The sequence below is a fragment of the Electrona antarctica genome (assembly GCF_951216825.1).
Source record: "Electrona antarctica genome assembly, contig: scaffold_154, whole genome shotgun sequence".
Lineage (NCBI taxonomy): Eukaryota > Metazoa > Chordata > Actinopteri > Myctophiformes > Myctophidae > Electrona > Electrona antarctica.
In genome coordinates this window covers 290,723-318,490 of record NW_027637675.1, presented here as the reverse complement: position 1 = coordinate 318,490, position 27,768 = coordinate 290,723, and the positions used below count along the sequence as shown (strand labels likewise).

Below are 27,768 nucleotides of genomic sequence, written 5' to 3'. Positions count from 1 at the left end.
AAAAGGTCAAAAGGTCATCGCTAGAAAGGTCACAAAAAAGGGGGAAAAAAGGTCATCGCTAGAAAGGTCAAAAGGTCAAAAGGTCATCGCTAGAAAGGTCAAAAGGTCAAAAGGTCATCGCTAGAAAGGTCACAAAAAAAAGGTAAAAAAAAGGTCATCGCTAGAAAGGTCACAAAAAAAAGGTAAAGAAAAAGGTCATAGCTAGAAAGGTCACACAAAAAAGGTAAAAAAAGGTCATCGCTAGAAAGGTCAAAAGGTCATCGCTAGAAAAGTCACAAAAAAAGGTAAAAAAGGTCATCGCTAGAAAGGTCAAAAGGTCAAAAGGTCATCGCTAGAAAGGTCACAAAAAAAAGGTAAATAAGGTCATCGCTAGAAAGGTCAAAAGGTCAAAAGGTCATCGCTAGAAAGGTCACAAAAAAGGTTAAAAAAGGGTCATCGCTAGAAAGGTCAAAAGGTCAAAAGGTCATCGCTAGAAAGGTCACAAAAAAAGGTAAAAAAGGTAATCGCTAGAAAGGTCAAAAGGTCAAAAGGTCATCGCTAAAAAAGGTCACAAAAAAAAGGTAAAGAAAAAGGTCATCACTAGAAAGGTCAAAAGGTCATCGCTAGAAAGGTCAAAAGGTCATCGCTAGAAAGGTCACAAAAAAAAGGTAAAGAAAGAGGTCATCACTAGAAAGGTCAAAAGGTCATCGCTAGAAAGGTCACAAAAAAAGGTTAAAAAAAAGTCATCGCTAGAAAGGTCAAAAGGTCAAAAGGTCATCGCTAGAAAGGTCACAAAAAAGGTAAAGAAAAAGGTCATCGCTAGAAAGGTCAAAAGGTCAAAAGGTCATCGCTAGAAAGGTCACAAAAAAGGGGAAAAAAAGGTCATCGCTAGAAAGGTCAAAAGGTCAAAAGGTCTTTGCTAGAAAGGTCAAAAGGTCATCGCTAGAACGGTCACAAAAAAGGTAAAAAAAAGTTCATCGCTAGAAAGGTCAAAAGGTCAAAAGGTCATCGCTAGAAAGGTCACAAAAAAAGGTAAAAAAGGTCATCACTAGAAAGGTCAAAAGGTCATTGCTAGAAAGGTCACAAAAAAAGGTAAAAAAAAAAAAAGGTCATCGCTAGAAAGGTCACAAAAAAAGGTTAAAAAAAAGGTCATCGCTAGAAAGGTCAAAAGGTCAAAAGGTCATCGCTAGAAAGGTCACAAAAAAGGCAATCTGAGAATCCCATCGTCAAATATTCGGGAAAACAGCGGCCCCTGTTGTTCCTCGAAATTTGACTCTGGGGGCAAGCTCTGTTGAGAATTTCTGTCAACCGGAAAAGGCCCTTGCTTTTCTGCCTCGCTCCACTATTACCGGTGTGCAGCACTGTTTTCATTCCTACTTTCAACCATTCCATTGCGGAACAAAACATGGATGTTACGGACGAGGACTTTTTTGCTAGTGTGCTAACGAGAGTTGCTCAACTACACAATATTGAACATATCAAACCGCTTCAGCACATTTGTTTGAAATATTTAATAGATCGACGAGATGTTTTATTATGTGTACCAACGGGTTTTGGAAAAAGCCTCGTATATCAAGCTTGGCCAACGGTGTGTTCCCTGCTGTCCGAAGCCTTTCCAGACAGATGGCCAAAGGACGCTATCGTTTTAGTTATATGCCCACTTCTTTCTATAATGGAAGAGCAAGTTAAAATGTTGACGGAGCGAGGCATTTCTGCAGCATATGCTGGGCAGAATGCATCTACAGACGAAGCCATCGCTCTTGGGCAGGTATCCATTGTCTTCGGATCGCCAGAGACTTTTGTTGGTAATGACAAATGGAGGAACATAATTCAGAACGATGTTTTTCGGGAGAGATTAATTGGAGTGGCTGTAGACGAGGCCCATACTGTTGTGCAGTGGTAAGTGTTAAGTTATTATTAATCTCCCCATTGTAATTGTACGGTTTTACTAAACTGACCACCTCAATTCAGCAACTCCAACCGCAAAGGGGTTAACGGATGATTTATCCGTTGTATTTCACACACATTCACACAACTCGGATATGCTAGGTTTTCAGTTTAGTAAACCCGTACAGTAATGTTCACGTTGTTCCTTTTCCTTTGCTGGCTATCAACAGTCTATGCTATCAACCCTACTCGTTCTTTCTAAAGTAGCGTACCATCCCCCATACAGTTGAGTACTAAATGCTATCGCTAATCGTTTGTTAACAGACGTTTTTGATTACAGCTGGATTAACATACCATTTTTCAGAACCTGGACTGTATAAACTATACCAGCAAACTAGAACATGTTAAGATGTAGACAGGTGCTAGGTTTCATTGTTATTTTCACAACAATTCTTCTACATTCTCTAATTGTGTAGACTTCTTATAAATTAAGTAATGCAAATGTTTAACAATACTTGAACTCTGGAGAGCGTAAAATTAAACCAAATGGCCCCTTAAGGGTCCATTTGAGTTCATTTTACACTCAAGAGTTAAAGTTCTAATAAGGGTAGGGTTACCAACTCTCCATCATTTAGCTGGGGACCACCTGGAACCCCCTCAAGGATCACTGGTGGTTCTAGATTTGTTTACCTTGTTTACTGTAAGTTCTGAGTCTGGATGAAGAGTGCCTGCTAAAGGCCTACATTTGTGTTTGTGTTTGTGTGTGTGTGTGTGTGTATTGATAATCTACTTATTTTAACATTTTGTTTTCTAGGGGTGAGGGGCAAGACTCTGTTGCACCATTCCGCAAGTGGTGTGGATTAGTTGGAGAGCTGCGTGGCATCCTTCGAGTGGCTGTGCCTGTCCTGGCTTTGACTGCCACTGCATCCTTGAAAACAAGAAAGCAAGTCAAAGAGCTTTTGGGAATGCAGGAGTGTATTGAAATAATCCGAAATCCTGACCGCCCAAATATACGGCTTGCAGTGAAAAAGGTGCCTGGTGACCCATCGGAGACATTTGCATGGCTATGCAAAGAAATTTCTGTTAAAGGACCATACACTGAAAAGACAGTTATATACTGTAAAAGCATTCCAGACTGTGGCAAACTCTATAATGAAGTCTTCCTAAGGCTTCTTGGAGAACAGCACTTACACCCTGTCGGAGCTTCTGATCTGCCTGGTAACAGACTTGTGGATATGTATCACTCAGAGACCAATGAGGATATACAGAAAATCAGAAATCCATAATCGGTTCCCTCAATGACCCGGACTCTGTCCTGCGAGTGGTGATAGCGACTTCAGCTTTGGGAATGGGCGTAGATTTCAAAGAAGTCAATATTGTTGTCAATTATGGGCCCCCCAAGAACTTAGAGTCATATATGCAGGCCTTTGGCAGGGGAGGGAGAGATGGAGAAGATGCACATTCCATTATCCTGTACCATGGTAGACAGTAGTGATCGACCGATATGGTTTTTGGCCGATATATCCGATCACCGATTAGTGGACAATCAAAAAGCCGATAGCCGATATTATGAACCGATTATTTTAAGTTAAAAAAAAATGTTTTTACAGTAACATAAATTCCAACACAAGAATTCCTTTAAATGCATTGGAGAATATTTATCGCTTATAAAAAAGGAAGTGCAAGAAGCACCAACATCGTTTCAGTAACACTTCCCCCCTCAATCAAATGCAGCTTTTTTTTTAATTCAAGTGCAAACATGTACTGTAGCAGCATATATATATTCTTTCCAATATCTATCTATCTATCTATCTATCTATGAATGCACCAAGTGTGTGTGTGTGTGTGTGTGTGTGTGTGTAATTGTCCAGAAGCGCCCCAAAAAGGCCTCTGCCCGGGCTCTGGACCTGGCCCACGCGGCGCCCAGCGTCCATATATGGAGCTGGCCTGTTCTGACCTCACAGCACTCCATATTTGGGCATGCCTGACACAGAAGACAGAACTCCACAAGCTGGCTGCATACTCCCTATTTGGGCATGCCTTACAAAGAACTCCATATATGGGAATAAAAGGGAGACAGACATAATATCTGGGTGGGGCATTAATTTCCAACTTGCATCGTTCCAAGTAGGTCAGTGCCCAATGGGCTGTAGAGGCCCTACGGGCACCGTTCTAGTTTATCAAAATTGGTGATCTACAAGCCCACAGCACATTGCAGCATGACATGTTGAGAGCTTGTAGATCTGCTGCCCAAACTCTCCAAAGCCATGTGACCTTGTTGTTTTTACTCCACCACTGAAATTTGCCACTTTCAAGATAGTGATCTTTTTTAATGCATGTAGAATTTGTTTTTACCATTAATTTATAAGACAATATGTCTCAAAACACTGGCCAACAGTAAAATTATTGGCAACTAAATTAATATGAATTAGAAATTAAGACTGACAATGCAGGGGCGCCTAACTTCGTTTCCAGGTGGGGGAGCACAGATTTGGACTCATGCGCGCGCGTAGCGCGCGCGCAAAAATGCGCGTGCATGTGCCTCGTGCACGCGCGTTTTCGCGCATTTTCACAAGGAAAAGTGGCTTTTACTTTCCCTCTCCACACGCAAGTTATATGAACAAACTGACAAAATGCATCATAAAAAGGCATAGGCCTATTTAGGCTACACATGACATTGGCAAGGCGCCGATATCAAAACAAAACATATAAATTATAGCCCTATTATACAACAGACGAGCTGACAGCGCAGCGCGCTTGGGCTCGGCGACCCCGGTGTTGTATCGTCATCATTCATCATAGATCCCTCCCCGTCAGAATCTAATATCTAACATTAAATTGCAGCAGCATTCAGCAGTTCAGTTGGCACGGCGGCCATAGTAATTAGTAAATACTATATTATTTCTCACTGCAATAGTGACTATTAGAGAAATAATATAGTTAAATTGTAAATGCTTTACCTTAAACCCCAAATGTGCTCTTGCGCTCCGGGGTGGTTAATTCCCTCATCATGGCATTTACTGTATATCCAACGTGAGTTACGTGTCCAGAATGTCATTATGTAGGCTACGTGAGATGGACACTGCTGCTTGCGCTGCTGCTGCTGCTGCTGCTGCTGTTGTTTTTATTATTGTCCTCCTTCTCCTCCAACAACGTTAGCACTCGTTCCCTGCTGAACACTGCTGCTGGTGCCCATGAAGGCCAAGGGTTCATTAACTAGACTTGATTTGGGCTTGGACCCACCAAATAAATCACTCATTCTCTTCTGAGCCATGTTGACAACAACAACACACACATTCAGGCTGACCGGAGAAATTCAAATCCGTGCGCCCCGTGCGTAAAGGTAACCGGAAATAGCGTCAGCAGCAGAGCAGTAGCCTCGGAAACCCAGACGTTTTTATTTCCAGGGAGAAAAAGCAGAGCAGAGACGATGATAAAAAACAATAAAAAAAAAAGTCACACAAATGTAGTTTAAGAATACTATTTATTTTATCCTCCAACCAGTCCACTTTTTATTTATATAAATAATAACGTGACATTATATCTATATCTTTTTTTGGTAGGCTACTGCACATTCATGTCATGAATAATAATTTAAGAAATCAGCAGATTATATGAGTTAAAAAAAAAGGATCTCAATTCCACAGCTGTGGAACAAACTTCCAGCTGCACCTAGAACTACAGAATCACTCCCTAGATAGATTCCACCATATCAGTCAGTATAAATATTGTTGGTACTCAATTTGAATAATATGAAAAGGTGTAACTTTAGATGCCATGGATGAACATGGACACATATTCATAACATTACCTTTTAATATTGTTATAACTTTAATGTTTTAATACTATTCTGTTTTTATCTTATAGTACCACATTTTAAGACTAAGCATGAGATTGAAGATCAGTTATGTTATTAGAGACATCGCTCGCGTGCACTACACGCGCGCCGCGCGTGCCGCGCTCACACTGTCACACACATAGACAAACACCCTCTCCTCCTCTCTCTCTCTCTCTCTCTCTCTCTCTCTCTCGCTGTCGCGCACCGTGCGCTTCGAGCGTGGCGGCGGCCGGGGGGGGGGGGGGGGGGGGGGGGGGGGGGGGGGTGATAAATAGTGGTGTCGCGTTGCGACACCACTATTTCAAATGGTGCCGCAGCTGCTCCGTTTGCTCCATGGCTCAGGCGCGCCTGTGACAATGCTAATGATTGGTCCATTCTTCATTGGCTTGCAGTTAGTTATTGCATATAGCCAAAATGCAATAATCATATAGGCTGGTCAGGATGGGGGGGGAAAGTTGTCCTTCAGTTGGCTGACACACACACACACACACACACACGACAGGCAATCAATAGACAACGTGTTACAGCTGTTGTTTGCAGCGTTAGCAGGCAGCAGCTAGCTTGGCTAACGTAGTTCTACCACTGCTCTCTGTGACTCTCACGTGTGGATTTTATTTTGGTTAATTGAAGATGAAAACAGCAAAGCTTTTTATGGTTACAAGGTTAGTAGCCTATAATCCTTTCTCCTCCCTGCAGTCAGTGCAGTGGCCCTCTCTCTGACTCCGTGTGTGTGTGTGTGTGCGTGTGTGTGTGAGAGAGGAGACGTCAGTGCAGAGTGTGTGTCTGACTGTCTGTAGAGCGGAGCCGTGTCTGTCTACTCCTCCGGGGGTGGAGGCGGAGCACTGGGAGAGTCAGACACGCAGCTATACATCTCCTTACAACCGTACTCTACCGGATTTTCAATGAAAGTGGTTGTTTCACCATGTTTGCGCATTTATGAGAAATTTAATAATCGGCCGTTTTTTTTCGATTATTTGTTTTTAGCACCGATACCGATATTAATTAAAATCATGAATATCGAAGCCGATAATCGGTCACGGCCGATTATCGGTCGATCACTAGTAGACAGATGCACGGGGTTTCCAACAAAATGAGACAATACATCACCAATAAAACTGAATGTAGGAGGGTAAAATTGCTTGAACTGTTTGATGGATTGGAGGGGAACGGTGTGTCACCTGCACATGCATGTTGTGACGTCTGTGCATCATCGTGCAACTGCTATTTCACATGTGACAGTAATGCAAGCCAAATTGAGTTAAATGCAGGAGAGCCACTTGCTTTGAGACAAAGGGAGGTCAGTGACTGTCAGCGCAAAGAAATCTTGACTAAAATGGAGAACAAAAGGTCAAATTTCACACAGTCTGGAATTAATAAGGAGTTGGCTGTGTACTGCACAACAACAGTTACCACTGACACGTCACAAAAAATCATAGATGAAGTGATTCTCAAGAGCCCATTTCTCTTCACTCTTGAGGACATTCTCATGCATGTGCCAATATCCACACTTAAAGATGCTCATGTTATTTTTGATGTTCTGTCAGAGGTGTTTGAAGACAGAGATTCAGATTGGGAGCAGGATGACGAACCATTCTTTGAGTTTAGGGCATTTGGCCGCATGAGTCTGCATAGTAGATCATAGCCTCTCACACGCACACACACACAGCTGGTCACACATGAATGGTAGCAATCTGTCTGTACTGGTCTTTATGCAAAGCCTTTTCTTTCTCCACAACTTTTGACAATCTTGACAAACATTTTCATTAGGGTTCAAGTGTGTTCAAAGAAACAAGACGTTATATTTTTTTCAGTGTTCCCAGACTGTGTAAATGCAAAGAAAGTTGCACCTTGAAGCTCCAGTGTACTATGATTGAAACTCTTGTTTTTATATTTTTGTTTTATTAATGCTGCCTTAAGGAATCAAAAGTCCTTGTGTCCTTGTGTAATTACACTAATAAAACATTTAAAACATCTGAAATTTGTTTTATGTCACATTGTCATTCTCTGGCAAAGAAACATTTGGTATGCATAGTGTCTCAGAGGCGTGGTTCAGGAACCTTACAAGACAATAGAGATCCTATCAGCCTCAAAGGTTCATGTCCTTCATGGTAGCCTCATTTGTTATACTTTTCAGAAATTCAGATAATGAAAAACAAAAAGTGTATTTCTCCTGAGGTTCATTTTTTATTAAGACCCCACAGAATAATTATACAGGCAGATTTTTTTTCGTCAAGCTTGGGAGAGAAGACTGGGCTCCATCTTGCACCACCCTTATCCCTAAACTTATTTGCCATTTTTTACTAGTTTGAAAATAATTTTAAAATAGTTCAACTAGCCGATCTACATCTACATGTTGTGAGCTTGTAGATCAGCTATTTTAACTATTTGAAACTTTTTTTAAATAGTGAAAAATGGCAAATAAGTTTAGGGATAAGGGTTAAGGGGTGGCGCAAAATATAGCCCAGAGTACTCTATAACTATGGGCTGTAATGCAATAGATTATGAATATAATGTAAACATGCTGTAAACGAAAATGTTATATGGTGTCTTATGAACCCACAAGGTTGGGAATTCCATGTGCCAGACACGAATCAACCAAAATATACATATATCTGTATCTGTAAGCATTAGAATAATCGCATACCTGGTATAAGAATAAACTCAATTCAATTCAAAGGAGCTTTATTATTGGCATGAGAAAACAAACATTTACATTGCCAAAGCAAGTGTCACAATACAATAAAAACAGTTGAAAATGGGGAAAGTATATACAGTTGGAGAGGGTACATCATTTTGTAAACAGCTATGTCACATTGCAGCGTTATGTACATGTTCTAAGCTTTTTTTAAACAAGCAGCACTTTTTTGCAGTCACTGGGACAAATGGCATTTTTGTCAGGACTATTTAAATAGTATACACAGTATACAGTATAGCATATATACAATCTCAACGGCTGGGCATTTCTCTCAAAGTCAACCTTCGGTCTACATGGTCAGCTATAATGCTCTTGTGCTTTTTAATCCACTTCTCAAGGTCATCTATATCTAACCTATGTAATGCGTTCACATGCTGTTTCCTAAAATTATGGTAGGGTCCTCTACCAGGCTGTTTGTGGAAAGCCTTTGCTTGGTGAAGAACATCAACCATTGACATGATGTCCTTCTCTCGATTCACAGCTGTGTGTCTGCTGGACTCTGGTTTTATCCCACAATCTTTGTCAAAGCTCTCCATCAAATCTTTCTGAACACCTACACTCCGTGACATGTCTTGGGCAATACCAAATTTCACGTTAGACCCCAGGTGAGAAATCAAGTCTTTGGTGTATCGAACATAATGCTCACAGTTCAAATCTAAGGCAATGTTTTGGCCTACTCCACCTTGGGTATTGACAGTGCGATTCCACATCAATCTATGCGCATCAGCTGGCTCCATAACAGCATGCAAATCTAGCTGCAGCTTCAATGCCTCCAGGCTGTATTTTATTCTTCCAGCTTTGCGGAAATTAAGCAATTTAAACTTCCATAATCTACAGGTTCTTTTGCCATCTCCCTCAGATATGGAGTCCTGAAAGTTTCTTGCTAGCAAAGCAAATTTTAGAAACTTGCTGTGATAAAAGAAAATGCCATCACTATCCCCACTAGTGTCTGTCTTTTTGTATTTTTCCCCTATGTTATCAATAATGTCTGTCTGGTGTGTTTTGTTAAAATGTTTGGTTCTCTGGCTTGTATTTTTGAATGTCTGTGTGCAGCCTGGATAACAACATTTGGTTAATTCCCTTGAGTCCTTAGACCTTCCCGAGGCCTCACAGACACTTGTCACGTCTGCACTGTCAGTCAGAATGTAGGCATCTATTATGTTAAAAACATGCTGGTCCCACCATTTCTGCTTTTCATTTGCCGATGTATACTGCCCTGGTATTATGTGTGTTTTTGGTGATTCAAGTGGTGAGTCCATGTTAAAATAGTGTAATGCAGCCGCTATGATAGACGCATCTGTTAGATCTTTAATGAAAACATCACATGCCCTGAAGTTGTCTCCCAGGGCAGACTTGGTAACATTTCTTCTGTTGATTTTGGTGCGAAGATGAAACATAGTACCCAATTCATTGAGGGACTTTGGGTTATAGAATTCTTTTTGTATGACATCATTGTGATTCATAATGCAGTGAAAGTCGGCTATTGCAGCCTTAATTCCTTCCAGTTTGAGATAGGGGGTGCTATCATTTGCCATAGTTTGGCAAACTACATCTACGTTCTGTTTTGTGAGTTGGTCCCCAGTGATTATCACCTTAACAGCAGGCTCCGACACATTACCTGGGGAGGTGGGGACATAACGTACATTTATGTACTTCAGAGCTGACACCAGTTCCTTCGGTTTTTTCTCATTTGTTTCAAGCAAACCTAGCGGAATGATTTCGGTTTTGGAGGCCATAACAGATGAGTACTCATGTGGAATGTGCTCTTGAACATTTTCTGTGAATTGTTCGAAATCTGGAATATATTTGACCAATACCCTTCCAACTAGTTGTTTGTATTCAGATCTCAACTGTTCTTGGTCTTCAAGTGTGGGTAGGATGTCTGAAGTTGGAACATCCCAGATGGACTTTTTGGGTTGTTGTTGAAGATGTTCCGATCCAACACGCTCCTTGTTGCCAACCACTATCAGCCAGTTGTGTTGGACGTGCTTCAGTCATGACATGTGGTTTCACTGTGCGATCAAGGTTATCAATGGTGATCTGATATGGTAAGCTCACATCGTCCTGAAAATACAAGATACATTTGTATTAAAACCTGTCCTTATTTAAGTATAAGGATAAGGTGAAAAAAGATAGATGCACACACCCGACACCTAAAGTGCATAACTATTCAATTGGATCCATTCAGCTTTCAATTCAATTTCAACTATACCACGGCAGGAAAATAAACTAAGGCTATGTCGATGTTGGCATTTTTTTCATGGTAATTGTAAAAGAAATATATATAAATTCAACATGACTATGCATGATCAAATCCACAGCCTCATGCCTACCTGTGCGTCATCCACAGAGGTCAGCTCAGGGTCTGATAATGGCTGGACACCAGACATTGCGCTTTCGTCACTGCTGGGACATGAGACTTCCTTTAGACAGAGCAAAAGAAGAAAATAATTAGAACCTACTAGAAAAACATTATACTGATACAGAGTAAAAGAAAGTTTAAAACAAAATGTGTTTAGTGCAACAACCAAAAACAAATAGCATCAACAAAGAGATACACAGAGCAACATTAAGCCATGGACTGTTCGTCATAGTCAAGTCATCATAGTTTGTTCTCAAACACATGGAGAGAATAGGATTATGTATTTGTGTGTGTGTTATAATAAGTTACCTGTTGATCATCATCACTTTGACATGGACTCTCTGCAGTCGCCCATTCATCCATCGCAGAGACACCAATTTGACTGCTGCTGGGACTGGCATCACCATATGCCTGTGTACAACAATACAATCATGCATATTAGTTACTGTGTATACTATATGTAGCCCTCAGCCAAGACCCGCCCGCAAGGTTGCACGTTGGTTTGGCGAGTGGGAGTGTGGTGTTCAATTCCCGCTCCTGTGCCTCACTACATATACATATGTGTGTGTGTGCGTGTGAAAGGGAGAGAGATCCCCCCCTTTTCAACATTTTATGGTTCTTTGTTTACATACCTGCTGGCCACTGCATTCAATTGTCAACGTTTCCTCAATGGGGAACTGCTCGGCTGTGTCGGTCTGGCATCCGCTCGTCTTCTCTTTCCACTGGAGAATCTTCCTGTCCCATGATTTCCCCATGTCCTTCAATTTAGACAAAGTCCGACGGTTGGACATGCAGACTCCAATTCTGGCAAGTCGCTGAATGCACCTTTTCTTGGCTCCTCCATTTCTCAGTACCAGTGTGTTGCGATACATTGGAGCACTCATGGAAATGTCACGTGATCTTAAGAGGGTAGCCCCAGCCATGGCCATTGTGCAGGCTTTTGTTTTCCTCCTGTCTTTTTGTCTTGATGTGAGCCCCTGTACATTTAGTGTTTCATCATAGACGGTGCCAGCACATTCTAAGAACTTTAAAAAAATTGGTGCATTTGCTCTCCACTCACTAATCAAATTGTCCCACTTGAAGTCGTTCAGAGCTTGTGTATTTGTTCGCCTTAATACAGAGTTGAAAGATGGCCTACACAGTGACTTGCACTCTTCCTTCAAAAGTTTAAGAACTCTATCCACTGTTGCATCCAACAAGCTAGGTACCGCCATCAGTAACTTTGGGAGTTGTTCATATTTCCCTCTAAGAAGTACTTCTCCCATCTTTTCATATGTCCCACGTAGGATTCGACTGCCACGACTTTGCTGAGAAGTCATTTGAACCTGTGGACAATGACATATTAATTATTACCATTAGTAGTAGTATCAGGAGCGGTCATAGAATTATTTATGGCTGCAACTACAATCATTTAATTGAAATCACTTTGGGAGATTTTAATATTTCTGAATATATATAGTGTATATATTTATTTTAGAAACAAGTACCCTGATTATTCTCCTCCTGATAAATCGTTGCTTTCGTTGCCTTCGTTGCATTCTTGGTGGTATCAACCTAGGGGAAAATGCTGAGCTGGGTGGCATCTGTTGTGGAGAGGTGCTTAGCATGGGCTCTTGTACAGCAGCAGGTGTTGGGAAGGGTGGAACAGGATCTGGTATAACGGCGGCAGGTGGTGCTATCTTTTGAACAGTCACTGGCAACAAAGCTGGTGGTGGAATGGGTTGTGTAGATTGGGAAGGCCCTTCTTGGCACTTCATGGAGAGTCTTCGTACAGCAGACTGTAAAAAAAGAAAAGTACATTTTGAAGTACGACCAATTCATACAGATCATGTCCATTTGTCCACTATAGCAAAAGGCAGATGCACACCTCAAAAGGCTGGTGACTGGTGATATTAAAAAGGGTATCTTTGAAAAACAAGAAGATTGTCTGTCCTGTTAAAGGTCTAAGTGACCGAAACGTCGACCTAATAAAGAGCAACATTTTTTGGCAGGTGTCTGACAGTGTGCAGGACCTCTTCTTTGTTTTTCAAAGATACCCTTTTTAATATTTGTCGACTCTGCCATTATAATTGAGAACGTTTTTGGTGTTGGTAGTGGGAAAAAAGGATACCATTTCAATCTATTATGAAATATAATACCGGGGGAGGGTTCTTGTGACTGTAGAATCAGTCACAAGAACTATTTGCCAGATCTCTTAAAAACCTAATAAACTAAATACATACAATATTGAACCACGTATTACAACCTCTCAACCTATCTGTTGATATTTATTTTATATTAATATATCAAATTCCAAACAAGAGGGACAAATTAACATTTGGGGTAGGTGTATTCTGTAATGGAACATATAAATGTCACATAAATAATACTAACCTTTACAGTGCCTGGGGAAAAGGGTATGGCAGCTATAGGCTTTCCATAGGTCTGCTTCTGGCCTGCTGGCTGAGATGTTGCCAATGGAATCTTTGGCAGGACTTGTTCTGGGATGGGTGGCATCACTGCAGATGAAGTGGTGGCTTCTTTACTCTGAAAACATGCCTTTTATTAACATTTAATCATAATAATGCTAGAAAATACAGTTTAACCACGTATGTCCTATGTACTTATGCATGTTGCATCATGGCATGCAGCAAAACAGCCATCTTTAAGCTCACAAGTCACAATGCATCTCAGTGCTAGTATTGTGAGCTTGTAGATCACCCATTTTTTACTACGAAATTTGTTGTAGAGAAGACCAAGTGCTGAGTATTTAAGGGATTAAAGTGTCTGAAATAAAATACACTGAATGTACTTTTAGTACTGTCAAACGATTGTATGGACCCAACCATCCATGAAATCAAGTTTATTATAAATATGCAACACAATTTGAAATGTATACAATAAATGTAGCTAATGTAAGAGGATTTATATTCATTGATTACAATGTGAAGAAAAAGGCTAGATAATGGGTCCTTGTTGACCTGTAAAACGTAATGGACCCCTGCTCAAAGTTTAAAGCAAAAATAAAATCTCACATCTGAAAGGCTTTGTATGCTAATGTGATGTGTGAAAAGGAGCCCCCGCGGTTTCCAAAACAATTCACTTTCAGATTGAACACTAAACCAAAGCTTTTAGAACTTATTATTTTATATTTATTGTACTGCACAATACATTGCATTTGTTTTACGTCCGTTATATTTGTATATTACACGTCACGGACTGTTCTGAAGTTGCTTAAATAAAGGGGTCCTTTGTTGGGAAACGTAAATATTAGCACACCCCACCACCACCCACAACACAACGCATTCGATTGAAGTTACACTTAACCATAACCAACGCTTTTATTCATACTTTGTATTTGTACTGTACAGTGTACAGTATACATAATACATTACATTTAGTTTTACGGAGTTTACATTTATTTGTTCAACATTAGACAACAGGACAACATTAGATAGCACTTACCCGTTTTTTTGTGTGGTGAGATGGAGATGTCGACGCACTTGCACAACGCTTATGCCTAGCATTGTTTCGGTCATATAGATCTTTGACCGAATCGACAACCTTTTCCAAATTTTCTTTGGTGCGCGAATATTTCACCAACAATAGTTTGCAGCTTAAGCAAACCGATTTCAGTGGATCGTCTGCAACAACAGGTTCTTCGGTTATAGCCTCCAAACTAGTCTCCAATTCACGATTTGTGAATACATTAAATACTTGTCCTTTTACTCCATACTTTAAATCATCTCCACAAACTCTACATACATTCGTAATACGTTTCTTTGGTGTTGTTTGTTGACCAGAGGAAGCCATGTTCAATAACAATGGAAGCATGTAGGTTTGTTTCCAGTGGGACGAAAATTCCAAGCCGCACACACATGTAAATCCCGCCCACTAAATGTGATTGGGTGATTGCGCGGCTGACTTCCTGAACTACAGCTTCCATACTTGTAGGCCAGTGATACGTTTCTTTGTACTGCTTGCCGACAGACTAGTTGACGCAGGCAACAGTCTGTCTTGAGAGACTACAAAAAAGGTAAAGAAAAAGGTCATCGCTAGAAAGGTCAAAAGGTCAAAAGGTCATCACTAGAAAGGTCACAAAAAAGGGGAAAATAGGTCATCGCTAGAAAGGTCAAAAGGTCAAAAGGTCATCGCTAGAAAGGTCACAAAAAAAGGTTAAAAATAAGTTCATCGCTAGAAAGGTCAAAAGGTCAAAAGGTCATCGCTAGAAAGGTCACAAAAAAGGTAAAAAAGGTCATCGCTAGAAAGGTCAAAAGGTCATCGCTAGAAAGGTCACAAAAAGGTTAAAAAAGGTCATCGCTTGAAAGGTCAAAAGGTCATCGCTAGAAAGGTCACAAAAAAAAGGTAAAGAAAAAGGTCATCGCTAGAAAGGTTGTAGCGCTGCCACATATGTTAAAAGAAGGATTTATTTTATTTATGGCATTTAAAAGTGTATGTCACAGATATTGTATAATGGTCCTTAATTAACGCCATCCTTTAAGGGTAATGTCCTAATAGGTTTTATTTTGTTATTGTTTAAGGGGTGTTTTGAAAGCCTATGTTATGATTTGAGGGGATTGTTTTGATTGACGGGTCCGAGACTGTCTGACGCACGTAAAGTAGGCGTTGGTGGCCGGCCCGCGGGAGGAACGAACGAGAGAGGCAAACCGTCCAGGAAGTCCACAGGAGACCTAGACCAGTTTGATCATTATTTATTTAATAATTAACTCTACTCGGAACGCTATAGGTGGAAAATAGCTAAGGCCACACTGCCGCGCGCTGTACTTCACAAGAGAAAAGACTTGGTGAGACCGTTTATATTTTATTTTATACCCCGCGAGGATCCATTGTTGTTTTTTCCCTTGGGAGTCATTACTTTGTGGATTACGTCGTTGCTGGGGATCCCTTTACTTTTTGGATAACTTTTGGAGTAACGTTTTTGGATTGACATTGATTGATTGACACTTTTCGTTTGTTCTGGGACGGTTTGGAGCCGTTTGGATTCACGGAGCGATAAGGAACAATAGGAGCGTGCGGGCGCGTGCGCGAGATGCGGACTTTAATTACTCTTTTCTTACAGACCTATCTAATAAACTATTTAGCGGACGTACGTGCGTGCGTGCGTGCGTGCGGGCGCGAATCGAGGACATTCGGTTCAAAGGGTTTCAACTTGTTTTCATTCATCTGAGTTGGTTGTTGTTTATACCTGGCTGTATTATTATTTCTCCTTTGAGTAGATAAATACTATCATAACTTCATCACTACTTCGCTGTGTTCTTACTGAGTGTGTTTGCTGTCTAATGTCTATTGCCATTCCTGTCATTCAGCATAAATCAATTGTGTCGAAGGAGATCAGTCACTATCCCGTGCTTTAAAAAAGAGTAACAGTTAATTTAATTATTTAATCGTTACATAATGGTGGCCCATACGGGGACTGATTTAAATTGATTGATTGATTGATTGATTGATCGATTGATTGATTAATTGATTTTGATAAGCTGGTTTGGTTTAGCTTTGCAATATGGCAACACCAGAAGGTGTAGAAACAAGTGACGTTGTGTCTACTCCTGTCCATGATTCTCCCTATACTCCAGTGGTTGATAGCCTACCTGTAATTCAGGGTGACCCAGATTTCACTTCGGGATCTTTCACCACAAGGAGAAGTCCCCCTCATGAAACCTCGTTAAGTGATTTGTATGTTGGGGATGAGAATCAAAGAGGGCAGGTTGATGCCCAGATTGAACATGAAACCGATAATGAAAATAATGACAATGAAAATAATGACAATGAAAATGATGATGACGATGATGAAGATGATGATGATGATGATGATGATGATGATGGGAGGGATGAGAATGATGTGACTCATTACAATGAGCTTAAAGGGGAGGTGAATTCTCTAAAGGCTGATCATGATGAACTTAAAGGTGAGGTGACTTCTCTGAAGAGTGTTAATGGGGAACTTAAAGGTGAGGTGAACTCTCTGGGAAAAAAATTGGCTAAGCTCGAAAATGATTTTAGAGCTTCCATAGCCAGTTCAGTGAACAGGGAGGCCCACCTAAGGCAGTCCATTGAATCTACTCTCACCAGACTAGGAGAAGATATGAGGGCAGACATGCAGAAACTGGAAAGGGATACAGTAAACTGTTTGTTACGCAGGGACGACAAGTGGAAGAAAGACCTTGCTAGGGCAAGACCTACTAGTACACCTGTAGCAAGCAGACCCCTAGAACTTTCCACAGATGTCAGCCCCATAGCGCCCCCTATACCATATAGTCAGCCTGGAGCGCATTCACTCTCCTCTCCGTCTTACTCCAAACCCCCGGTGCGGCTGGAGTTTCCTACGTTTGGTGCCACGACTGAAACTTCCGATGTCCTTGCCTTCATTGAGCAGTGTGAGACCTTCCTTGCCTTAAGACCCCTCTCCAACCGGGAACTTTTGGGAGCCCTGTCCTCCGTCTTCAAGGGGCCGGCACTCAGCTGGTGGCAGGCTGCTAAAAGCCAAGTCCACAATTGGGTCTCATTTAAAAATGCCTTCATGTCCGCTTTCCTCTCCTCTGACTACATGACAGAAGTGGAGGAGAGACTGAGGTCCATGGTGCAGAAACCAGAGCAATGTCTCAGGGACTTTGCATACGATTATCGTGCACTGTGCCTCAAGTGGAAGCGAGACATGCCAGAGGAAGATATAGTGAGACGCATCTTGAGTAACATCAACCCTAAAGTGGCTGGCTGCCTGCGGGGCACTGTGACGACAGTGACCGAGCTAGTAAAGGTGGGGTCCATGGTGGAGAAGGACTTCTCAGGAACCCAGGACTACTGGCAGAGGGTGAAGGCGAGTACTGACAAACAGGGTAAGGAGAAGAAGAAACAGTCGGCGAAGACCATAGCAGAGCTTTCTCTAGTGCAACACAAGAGCTGCAAAAAGAAAGAACATAAGCTCCTGTTGGTCCCAGTTACCATCAAGGGAATCCCAGTAGAGGCAGTGGTGGACACTGGGAGTTCTTTCACCCTGATTAAGGAAAGTCTGTGGAAGCGAGTCATGCTACCAGACGAAACCTTACCGGTTGTCAGACAGGGTTTTGTCCTAGCTGATGGCTCAGCTCATCAGGCCCTGGGCAAGAAAGACCTCGGGTTCAACTGGCATGGGGTGAAAAGAACCATCGACACCCATGTGATGCAAGATCGCCATCTTGTGTTCCCACTGATCCTTGGGCTAGATTTCCTTGCCGAGACCGGTGCCATTCTTGATCTGGCTAAGAATAGGTATGGGTTGAAGACTGGACAAGGTTATACCTATTATCCTTTCTTAAGCCAGAAGGCCAACTCCAGCTTGTGGGACAAGTCTCCCACCATCATCTACCAACCAGGCATCCGCCTCTATTATGCCTTGCCTCCAGGAGAGATGAGAAGTTGCTGGGCCTCTACGGTCAACCCAGAGTTACGGGTTCCTTATGACACGGACTGTCCGGAGGAGCTCCTACAGCTCATGGGTGACTGGCCTGCAGTCACCTCCAGTAAACTGGGGAAGACATCTGTGGAGAAGCACACCATCTTCGTGCAGGATGAAGTGCCTGTACGATGCAAGGCGTATCGTGTGTCTCCACAGAAGAAGAAAGTCATAGAGGAACATGTGGAGAAGATGCTGGTGGATGGGATCATTGAGCCGTCACAGTCAGCTTGGTCATCACCTGTAGTTCTGGTGAACAAACCAGACGGGTCCTACAGATTCTGTGTGGACTACCGAAGGGTGAATGCCAAAACGCTGCCAGACGCTTATCCGATGCCCATCATTCACGACATCCTTGAATCCTTGGAAGGGGCCTCATGGTTCAGTTCCTTGGACTTGCAGTCTGGATACTGGCAGGTGGCGATGGCAAAGGAGAGCAAGGCGAAGACTGCTTTCATTACATCTCTTGGACTTTTCCAGTTTAAGGCCATGCCATTCGGTCTGCGGAATGCGGCAGCCTCCTTTCAGCGGCTGATGGAGACGGTCTTGTCGGAGTTGAGGGGAAAGCTATGCTTTGTCTACATCGATGACATCATCGTGTACTCTCACTCCAAAGAACAACATCTTAGAGACTTGGAATCCGTCTTCCAGAAGTTGCATGCCGCCAATCTCAGCCTCAACATGAAGAAGTGCCACTTTTTCAAACGAGAGCTGATGTTCTTGGGGCATATTGTCTCCAACAGAGGCGTAGAGGTTGATCCATCTAAGACCCAGGCTGTATCTGACTATCCTGTCCCTCGGGATCTGAAGGCTGTGCAGCGTTTCTTGGGGCTTGCGGGATGGTACCACAAATTCATTCCCCGTTTTGCCGACATGGCAGCCCCTCTTAACAACCTGAAGAGGAAGGGAGTAGAATGGAACTGGACCAGCCAGTGCCAAGACAGCATGGAAGCCCTGAAGCAGGCGTTGAAGAGCTCACCAGTGTTGGCGCAACCCAATACCTCACTACCATTCCAGGTACACACGGATGCCAGCGAAGTGGGTCTCGGAGCCATCCTCTCCCAAACCACCGACGACGGTGAGCATGTAATTGCTTACGCGTCGAGGGGACTCCGAGGCCCAGAGCGGAATTATTCCACTTCTGAGAAGGAGTGTCTGGCCGTGGTCTGGGCTGTGGAAAAGTGGAGGCACTATCTGGAGGGACCAGAGTTCACAGTCTTCACGGACCATGCTGCACTGTCCTGGGCTTTCAACTGCCCGAAGACCACCTCTCGACTGACTCGTTGGATACTCCGACTGCAACAATTCACCTTCAAGGTTCATTATCGGAAGGGCTGTCTTAACGTCGCCCCGGATGCACTGTCCCGTGCTTATGAGCCACTCTCCATTCACTCCTCACCCTGTCTTGTCATGTCCTCGAAAAGCCCCTCGGACTTGCCGACCACATTGGCAGAATTGGCGACGGCCCAAGGAACAGACCAGGCTGTGATGGACCTGAGGAGAGACAGCGGTCGGACAACATCTCCAACCGATCGCATCGGCTTCTGTAACCACCAAGGGCTATTGTACCGAAGAGTACCGCTGAAGAACCAGGGAGAAAAGTGGCAGTTGGTCGTTCCGCAGACTCTGGTGGCAGAATTCCTGCGGTATTTCCACGACAATCCGTTGGGTGGTCATCTGGGTCGCCTGAAGACCCTCTTAAGAGTGCTGGAGGTTGCCTGGTGGCCAACGGTCCGGAAGGACGTATGGGATCACACCAAGACTTGTGTGCCCTGCCAGCAATACAAGGCAAGCAACACCAAGCCGGCAGGGCTACTACAGAGCACTCAAGTCACCGCTCCCGGAGTGATGTTAGGCGTCGACCTGATGGGTCCATTCCCCAGGAGCAAAGCCGGCAACGTTTACCTCTTGGTGGTGGTGGACTATTACTCCAAATGGGTAGAGATGTTCCCCTTGAGAGACAGCAAAACACCTCGTCTCATCAAGATCCTCAGGGAGGAAATCTTCACCCGCTGGGGGGTGCCCTCGTACCTCGTTTCGGACAGAGGACCTCAATTCACTGCCAACTTGTTGATGGACCTCTGCAAGGCTTGGGGTGTTGTCCAGAAACTCACCACCAGTTACCACCCACAAACCAACCTTACAGAACGCATCAACCGGACATTGAAAACCATGATTGCATCATTCGTCGGCCAGCACCATAACACCTGGGACCAGTGGCTACCAGAGTTCCGCTTCGCCCTCAACACAGCCCAACAGGAAACCACCGGGAAAGTCCCTGCTGAGCTGGCTTTGGGTCGGAAGCTCCAAGGCCCACTGGAGAGGCTGATCAATAAACCACCGTCTCCGGCAGACCAAGCCGCATACAACCTGGTGGAGAGACAACAGAAGATGGCGGAGGAGGTCAGGAGGAGAGTGGGTGTGCACCAGGCTAGACAAGCTAGGTATTATAATGCCCGCAGGAAAGAAGCGCACTTTCTAGCGGGTGACCTAGTCTGGGTCAGGACTCATCCTCTCTCGAAGGCCAGCGACAAGTTCTCCGCCAAGCTAGCGCCCAAGTGGGAGGGGCCAGCTAAAATACTGAGAAAATTAGGGCCGGTGAATTACCGAATCGGATGGAATAACCCACCTGATAAACAGGACACTATCAATGTGGTGAATATAAAAAGGTTCTATGGTACCTCACCCTAGTAGCCGATGGCTGGAGGGGGGGTCTATGTAGCGCTGCCACATATGTTAAAAGAAGGATTTATTTTATTTATGGCATTTAAAAGTGTATGTCACAGATATTGTATAATGGTCCTTAATTAACGCCATCCTTTAAGGGTAATGTCCTAATAGGTTTTATTTTGTTATTGTTTAAGGGGTGTTTTGAAAGCCTATGTTATGATTTGAGGGGATTGTTTTGATTGACGGGTCCGAGACTGTCTGACGCACGTAAAGTAGGCGTTGGTGGCCGGCCCGCGGGAGGAACGAACGAGAGAGGCAAACCGTCCAGGAAGTCCACAGGAGACCTAGACCAGTTTGATCATTATTTATTTAATAATTAACTCTACTCGGAACGCTATAGGTGGAAAATAGCTAAGGCCACACTGCCGCGCGCTGTACTTCACAAGAGAAAAGACTTGGTGAGACCGTTTATATTTTATTTTATACCCCGCGAGGATCCATTGTTGTTTTTTCCCTTGGGAGTCATTACTTTGTGGATTACGTCGTTGCTGGGGATCCCTTTACTTTTTGGATAACTTTTGGAGTAACGTTTTTGGATTGACATTGATTGATTGACACTTTTCGTTTGTTCTGGGACGGTTTGGAGCCGTTTGGATTCACGGAGCGATAAGGAACAATAGGAGCGTGCGGGCGCGTGCGCGAGATGCGGACTTTAATTACTCTTTTCTTACAGACCTATCTAATAAACTATTTAGCGGACGTACGTGCGTGCGTGCGTGCGTGCGGGCGCGAATCGAGGACATTCGGTTCAAAGGGTTTCAACTTGTTTTCATTCATCTGAGTTGGTTGTTGTTTATACCTGGCTGTATTATTATTTCTCCTTTGAGTAGATAAATACTATCATAACTTCATCACTACTTCGCTGTGTTCTTACTGAGTGTGTTTGCTGTCTAATGTCTATTGCCATTCCTGTCATTCAGCATAAATCAATTGTGTCGAAGGAGATCAGTCACTATCCCGTGCTTTAAAAAAGAGTAACAGTTAATTTAATTATTTAATCGTTACAAGGTCACAAAAAAAAGGTAAAGAAAAAGGTCATCGCTAGAAAGGTCAAAAGGTCATCGCTAGAAAGGTCACAAAAAAAAGGTAAAAAAAAGGTCATCGCTAGAAAGGTCAAAAGGTCAAAAGGTCATCGCTAGAAAGGTCACAAAAAAGGGTAAAAAAAGGTCATCGCTAGAAAGGTCACAAAAAAAAGGTAAAGAAAAAGGTCATCGCTAGAAAGGTCAAAAGGTCAAAAGGTCATCGCTAGAAAGGTCAAAAGGTCAAAAGGTCACAACAAAAGGTAAAGAAAAAGGTCATCGGTAGAAAGGTCAAAAGGTCATCGCTAGAAAGGTCACAAAAAAGGTAAAAAAAGGGTCATCGCTAGACAGGTCAAAAGGTCATCGCTAGAAAGGTCACAAAAAAAGGTAAAAAAAAGTCATCGCTAGACAGGTCAAAAGGTCATCGCTAGAAAGGTCACAAAAAAGGTAAAAAAAAAGTTCATCGCTAGAAAGGTCAAAATGTCAAAAGGTCAAAAGGTCATCGCTAGAAAGGTCAAAAGGTCATCGCTAGAAAGGTCACAAAAAAAAGGAAAAAAAAAGGTCATCGCTAGAAAGGTCAAAGGGTCAAAAGGTCATCGCTAGAAAGGTCAAAGGGTCAAAAGGTCATCGCTAGAAAGGTCACAAAAAAGGTTTTTAAAAAAAAGTTCATCGCTAGAAAGGTCAAAAGGTCATCGTTAGAAAGGTCACAAAAAAGGGTAAAAAAAACGGTCATCGCTAGAAAGGTCAAAAGGTCAAAAGGTCATCACTAGAAAGGTCAAAAGGTCATCACTAGAAAGGTCACAAAAAAGAGTAAGAAAAGGTCATCGCTAAAAAGGTCAAAAGGTCATCGCTAGAAAGGTCACAAAAAAAGGTAAAAAAAAAAGGTCATTGCTAGAAAGGTCACAAAAAAAAGGTAAAAAAAGGTCATCGCTAGAAAGGTCAAAAGGTCATCGCTAGAAAGGTCACAAAAAAGGTAAAAAAAAGTCATCGCTAGAAAGGTCAAAAGGTCATCGCTAGCAAGGTCACAAAAAAGGTAAAGAAAAACGTCATCGCTAGAAAGGTCAAAAGGTCAAAAGGGCATCTCTAGAAAGGTCACAAAAAAAAGGTAAAAAAGGTCATCGCTAGAAAGGTCAAAAGGTCAAAAGGTCATCGTTAGAAAGGTCACAAAAAATGGTAAAAAAGGTCATCGCTAGAAAGGTCAAAAGGTCATCGCTAGAAAGGTCACAAAAAAGGGGAAAAAAGATCATCGCTAGAAAGGTCAAAAGGTCATCATTAGAAAGGTCACAAAAAATGGTAAAAAAAAAGGGTCATCGCTAGAAAGGTCAAAAGGTCATCGCTAGAAAGGTCACAAAAAAAGGTAAAAAAAAGGTCATCGCTAGAAAGGTCAAAAGGTCAAAAGGTCATCGCTAGAAAGGTCACAAAAAAAGTTAAGAAAAGGTCATCGCTAGAAAGGTCAAAGGGTCAAAAGGTCATCGCTAGAAAGGTCAAAGGGTCAAAAGGTCATCGCTAGAAAGGTCACAAAAAAGGTTTTGAAAAAAAAGTTCATCGCTAGAAAGGTCAAAAGGTCATCGTTAGAAAGGTCACAAAAAAGGGTAAAAAAAACGGTCATCGCTAGAAAGGTCAAAAGGTCATCACTAGAAAGGTCAAAAGGTCAAAAGGTCATCACTAGAAAGGTCACAAAAAAGAGTAAGAAAAGGTCATCGCTAAAAAGGTCAAAAGGTCATCGCTAGAAAGGTCACAAAAAAAAGGTAAAAAAAAAAAGGTCATCGCTAGAAAGGTCACAAAAAAAAGGTAAAAAAAGGTCATCGCTAGAAAGGTCAAAAGGTCATCGCTAGAAAGGTCACAAAAAAGGTAAAAAAAAGTCATCGCTAGAAAGGTCAAAAGGTCATCGCTAGCAAGGTCACAAAAAAGGTAAAGAAAAACGTCATCGCTAGAAAGGTCAAAAGGTCAAAAGGGCATCTCTAGAAAGGTCACAAAAAAAAGGTCATCGCTAGAAAGGTCAAAAGGTCATCGTTAGAAAGGTCTCAAAAGGTCATCGCTAGAAAGGTCACAAAAAAGGGGAAAAAAGATCATCGCTAGAAAGGTCAAAAGGTCATCGTTAGAAAGGTCACAAAAAATGGTAAAAAAAAGGGTCATCGCTAGAAAGGTCAAAAGGTCATCGCTAGAAAGGTCACAAAAAAAGGTAAAAAAAAGGTCATCGCTAGAAAGGTCAAAAGGTCATCGCTAGAAAGGTCACAAAAAAAGGTAAGAAAAGGTCATCGCTAGAAAGGTCAAAAGGTCAAAAGGTCATCGCTAGAAAGGTCACAAAAAAGGTAAAAAAAAGGTCATCGCTAGAAAGGTCAAAAGGTCATCGCTAGAAAGGTCACAAAAAGGTAAAAAAAAGGTCATCGCTAGAAATGTCAAAAGGTCAAAAGGTCATCGCTAGAAAGGTCACAAAAAAAGGTAAAGAAAAAGGTCATCGCTAGAAAGGTCACAAAAAAGGGGGAAAAAAGGTCATCGCTAGAAAGGTCAAAAGGTCATCGCTAGAAAGGTCAAAAGGTCATCGCTAGAAAGGTCACAAAAAAGGTTAAAAAAAAGTTCATCGCTAGAAAGGTCAAAAGGTCAAAAGGTCATCGCTAGAAAGGTCACAAAAAAAAGGTAAAAAAAGGTCATCGCTAGAAAGGTCACAAAAAAAGGTAAAGAAAAAGGTCATCGCTAGAAAGGTCACACAAAAAAGGTAAAAAAAGGTCATCGCTAGAAAGGTCAAAAGGTCATCGCTAGAAAAGTCACAAAAAAAGGTAAAAAAGGTCATCGCTAGAAAGGTCACAAAAAAGGTTAAAAAAAAAGGTCATCGCTAGAAAGGTCAAAAGGTCATCGCTAGAAAGGTCACAAAAAAAGAGGTAAAAAAGGTCATCGCTAGAAAGGTCAAAAGGTCATCGCTAGAAAGGTCACAAAAAAAAGGTAAAAAAGGTCATCGCTAGAAAGGTCAAAAGGTCAAAAGGTCATCACTAGAAAGGTCAAAAGGTCATCACTAGAAAGGTCACAAAAAAGAGTAAGAAAAGGTCATCGCTAAAAAGGTCAAAAGGTCATCGCTAGAAAGGTCACAAAAAAAGGTAAAAAAAAAAGGTCATCGCTAGAAAGGTCACAAAAAAAAGGTAAAAAAAGGTCATCGCTAGAAAGGTCAAAAGGTCATCGCTAGAAAGGTCACAAAAAAGGTAAAAAAAAGTCATCGCTAGAAAGGTCAAAAGGTCATCGCTAGCAAGGTCACAAAAAAGGTAAAGAAAAACGTCATCGCTAGAAAGGTCAAAAGGTCAAAAGGGCATCTCTAGAAAGGTCACAAAAAAAAGGTAAAAAAGGTCATCGCTAGAAAGGTCAAAAGGTCAAAAGGTCATCGTTAGAAAGGTCACAAAAAATGGTAAAAAAGGTCATCGCTAGAAAGGTCAAAAGGTCATCGCTAGAAAGGTCACAAAAAAGGGGAAAAAAGATCATCGCTAGAAAGGTCAAAAGGTCATCATTAGAAAGGTCACAAAAAATGGTAAAAAAAAGGGTCATCGCTAGAAAGGTCAAAAGGTCATCGCTAGAAAGGTCACAAAAAAAGGTAAAAAAAAGGTCATCGCTAGAAAGGTCAAAAGGTCAAAAGGTCATCGCTAGAAAGGTCACAAAAAAAGGTAAGAAAAGGTCATCGCTAGAAAGGTCAAAGGGTCAAAAGGTCATCGCTAGAAAGGTCAAAGGGTCAAAAGGTCATCGCTAGAAAGGTCACAAAAAAGGTTTTAAAAAAAAAGTTCATCGCTAGAAAGGTCAAAAGGTCATCGTTAGAAAGGTCACAAAAAAGGGTAAAAAAAACGGTCATCGCTAGAAAGGTCAAAAGGTCATCACTAGAAAGGTCAAAAGGTCAAAAGGTCATCACTAGAAAGGTCACAAAAAAGAGTAAGAAAAGGTCATCGCTAAAAAGGTCAAAAGGTCATCGCTAGAAAGGTCACAAAAAAAAGGTAAAAAAAAAAAGGTCATCGCTAGAAAGGTCACAAAAAAAAGGTAAAAAAAGGTCATCGCTAGAAAGGTCAAAAGGTCATCGCTAGAAAGGTCACAAAAAAGGTAAAAAAAAGTCATCGCTAGAAAGGTCAAAAGGTCATCGCTAGCAAGGTCACAAAAAAGGTAAAGAAAAACGTCATCGCTAGAAAGGTCAAAAGGTCAAAAGGGCATCTCTAGAAAGGTCACAAAAAAAGGTCATCGCTAGAAAGGTCAAAAGGTCATCGTTAGAAAGGTCTCAAAAGGTCATCGCTAGAAAGGTCACAAAAAAGGGGAAAAAAGATCATCGCTAGAAAGGTCAAAAGGTCATCGTTAGAAAGGTCACAAAAAATGGTAAAAAAAAGGGTCATCGCTAGAAAGGTCAAAAGGTCATCGCTAGAAAGGTCACAAAAAAGGTAAAAAAAAGGTCATCGCTAGAAAGGTCAAAAGGTCATCGCTAGAAAGGTCACAAAAAAAGGTAAGAAAAGGTCATCGCTAGAAAGGTCAAAAGGTCAAAAGGTCATCGCTAGAAAGGTCACAAAAAAGGTAAAAAAAAGGTCATCGCTAGAAAGGTCAAAAGGTCATCGCTAGAAAGGTCACAAAAAGGTAAAAAAAAGGTCATCGCTAGAAATGTCAAAAGGTCAAAAGGTCATCGCTAGAAAGGTCACAAAAAAAGGTAAAGAAAAAGGTCATCGCTAGAAAGGTCACAAAAAAGGGGGAAAAAAGGTCATCGCTAGAAAGGTCAAAAGGTCATCGCTAGAAAGGTCAAAAGGTCATCGCTAGAAAGGTCACAAAAAAGGTTAAAAAAAAGTTCATCGCTAGAAAGGTCAAAAGGTCAAAAGGTCATCGCTAGAAAGGTCACAAAAAAAAGGTAAAAAAAGGTCATCGCTAGAAAGGTCACAAAAAAAGGTAAAGAAAAAGGTCATCGCTAGAAAGGTCACACAAAAAAGGTAAAAAAAGGTCATCGCTAGAAAGGTCAAAAGGTCATCGCTAGAAAAGTCACAAAAAAAGGTAAAAAAGGTCATCGCTAGAAAGGTTAAAAAAAAAGGTCATCGCTAGAAAGGTCAAAAGGTCATCGCTAGAAAGGTCACAAAAAAAGAGGTAAAAAAGGTCATCGCTAGAAAGGTCAAAAGGTCATCGCTAGAAAGGTCACAAAAAAAAGGTAAAAAAGGTCATCGCTAGAAAGGTCAAAAGGACATCGCTAGAAAGGTCACCAAAAAGGTAAAAAAAAAAAAAAAAAAGTTCATCGCTAGAAAGGTCAAAAGGTCATCGCTAGAAAGGTCACAAAAAAGGTAAAAAAAAAAGGTCATCGCTAGAAAGGTCACAAAAAAAAGGTAAAGAAAAAGGTCATCGCTAGAAAGGTCAAAAGGTCATCGCTAGAAAGGTCACAAAAAAAGGTAAAGAAAAAGGTCATCGCTAGAAAGGTCATCGCTAGAAAGGTCACAAAAAAAAGGTAAAGAAAAAGGTCATCGCTAGAAAGGTCACAAAAAAAGGTAAAGAAAAAGGTCATCGCTAGAAAGGTCAAAAGGTCAAAAGGTCATCGCTAGAAAGGTCACAAAAAAGGGGGAAAAAAAGGTCATCGCTAGAAAGGTCAAAAGGTCAAAAGGTCATCGCTAGAAAGGTCACAAAAAAAGGTAAAGAAAAAGGTCATCGCTAGAAAGGTCACACAAAAAAGGTAAAAAAAGGTCATCGCTAGAAAGGTCACAAAAAAAAAGGTAAAAAAGGTCATCGCTAGAAAGGTCAAAAGGTTAAAAGGTCATCGCTAAAAAGGTCACAAAAAATGACAAAAAAAAGGTCATCGCTAGAAAGGTCAAAAGGTCATCGCTAGAAAGGTCACAAAAAAGG

The 27,768-nt window shown here is 41.8% G+C and overlaps 1 protein-coding gene across 1 annotated transcript; it reads right to left on the bottom strand.

Annotated features, from left to right (window-relative positions):
• Nucleotides 1-9,715: 9,715 nt before the first annotated feature.
• LOC306918237 (uncharacterized protein) lies at nt 9,716-13,442 on the bottom strand. The gene is made up of 6 exons (XM_079531108.1): nt 13,135-13,442; nt 12,249-12,539; nt 11,394-12,086; nt 11,071-11,172; nt 10,733-10,822; nt 9,716-10,463 (listed from the first exon to the last, which is right to left on the bottom strand). The coding sequence occupies exons 1-6, from the start codon at nt 13,255-13,257 to the stop codon at nt 10,263-10,265; spliced, it is 1,500 nt and encodes a 499-aa protein (XP_079387234.1). The 5' UTR covers nt 13,258-13,442; the 3' UTR covers nt 9,716-10,262.
• Nucleotides 13,443-27,768: the final 14,326 nt, after the last annotated feature.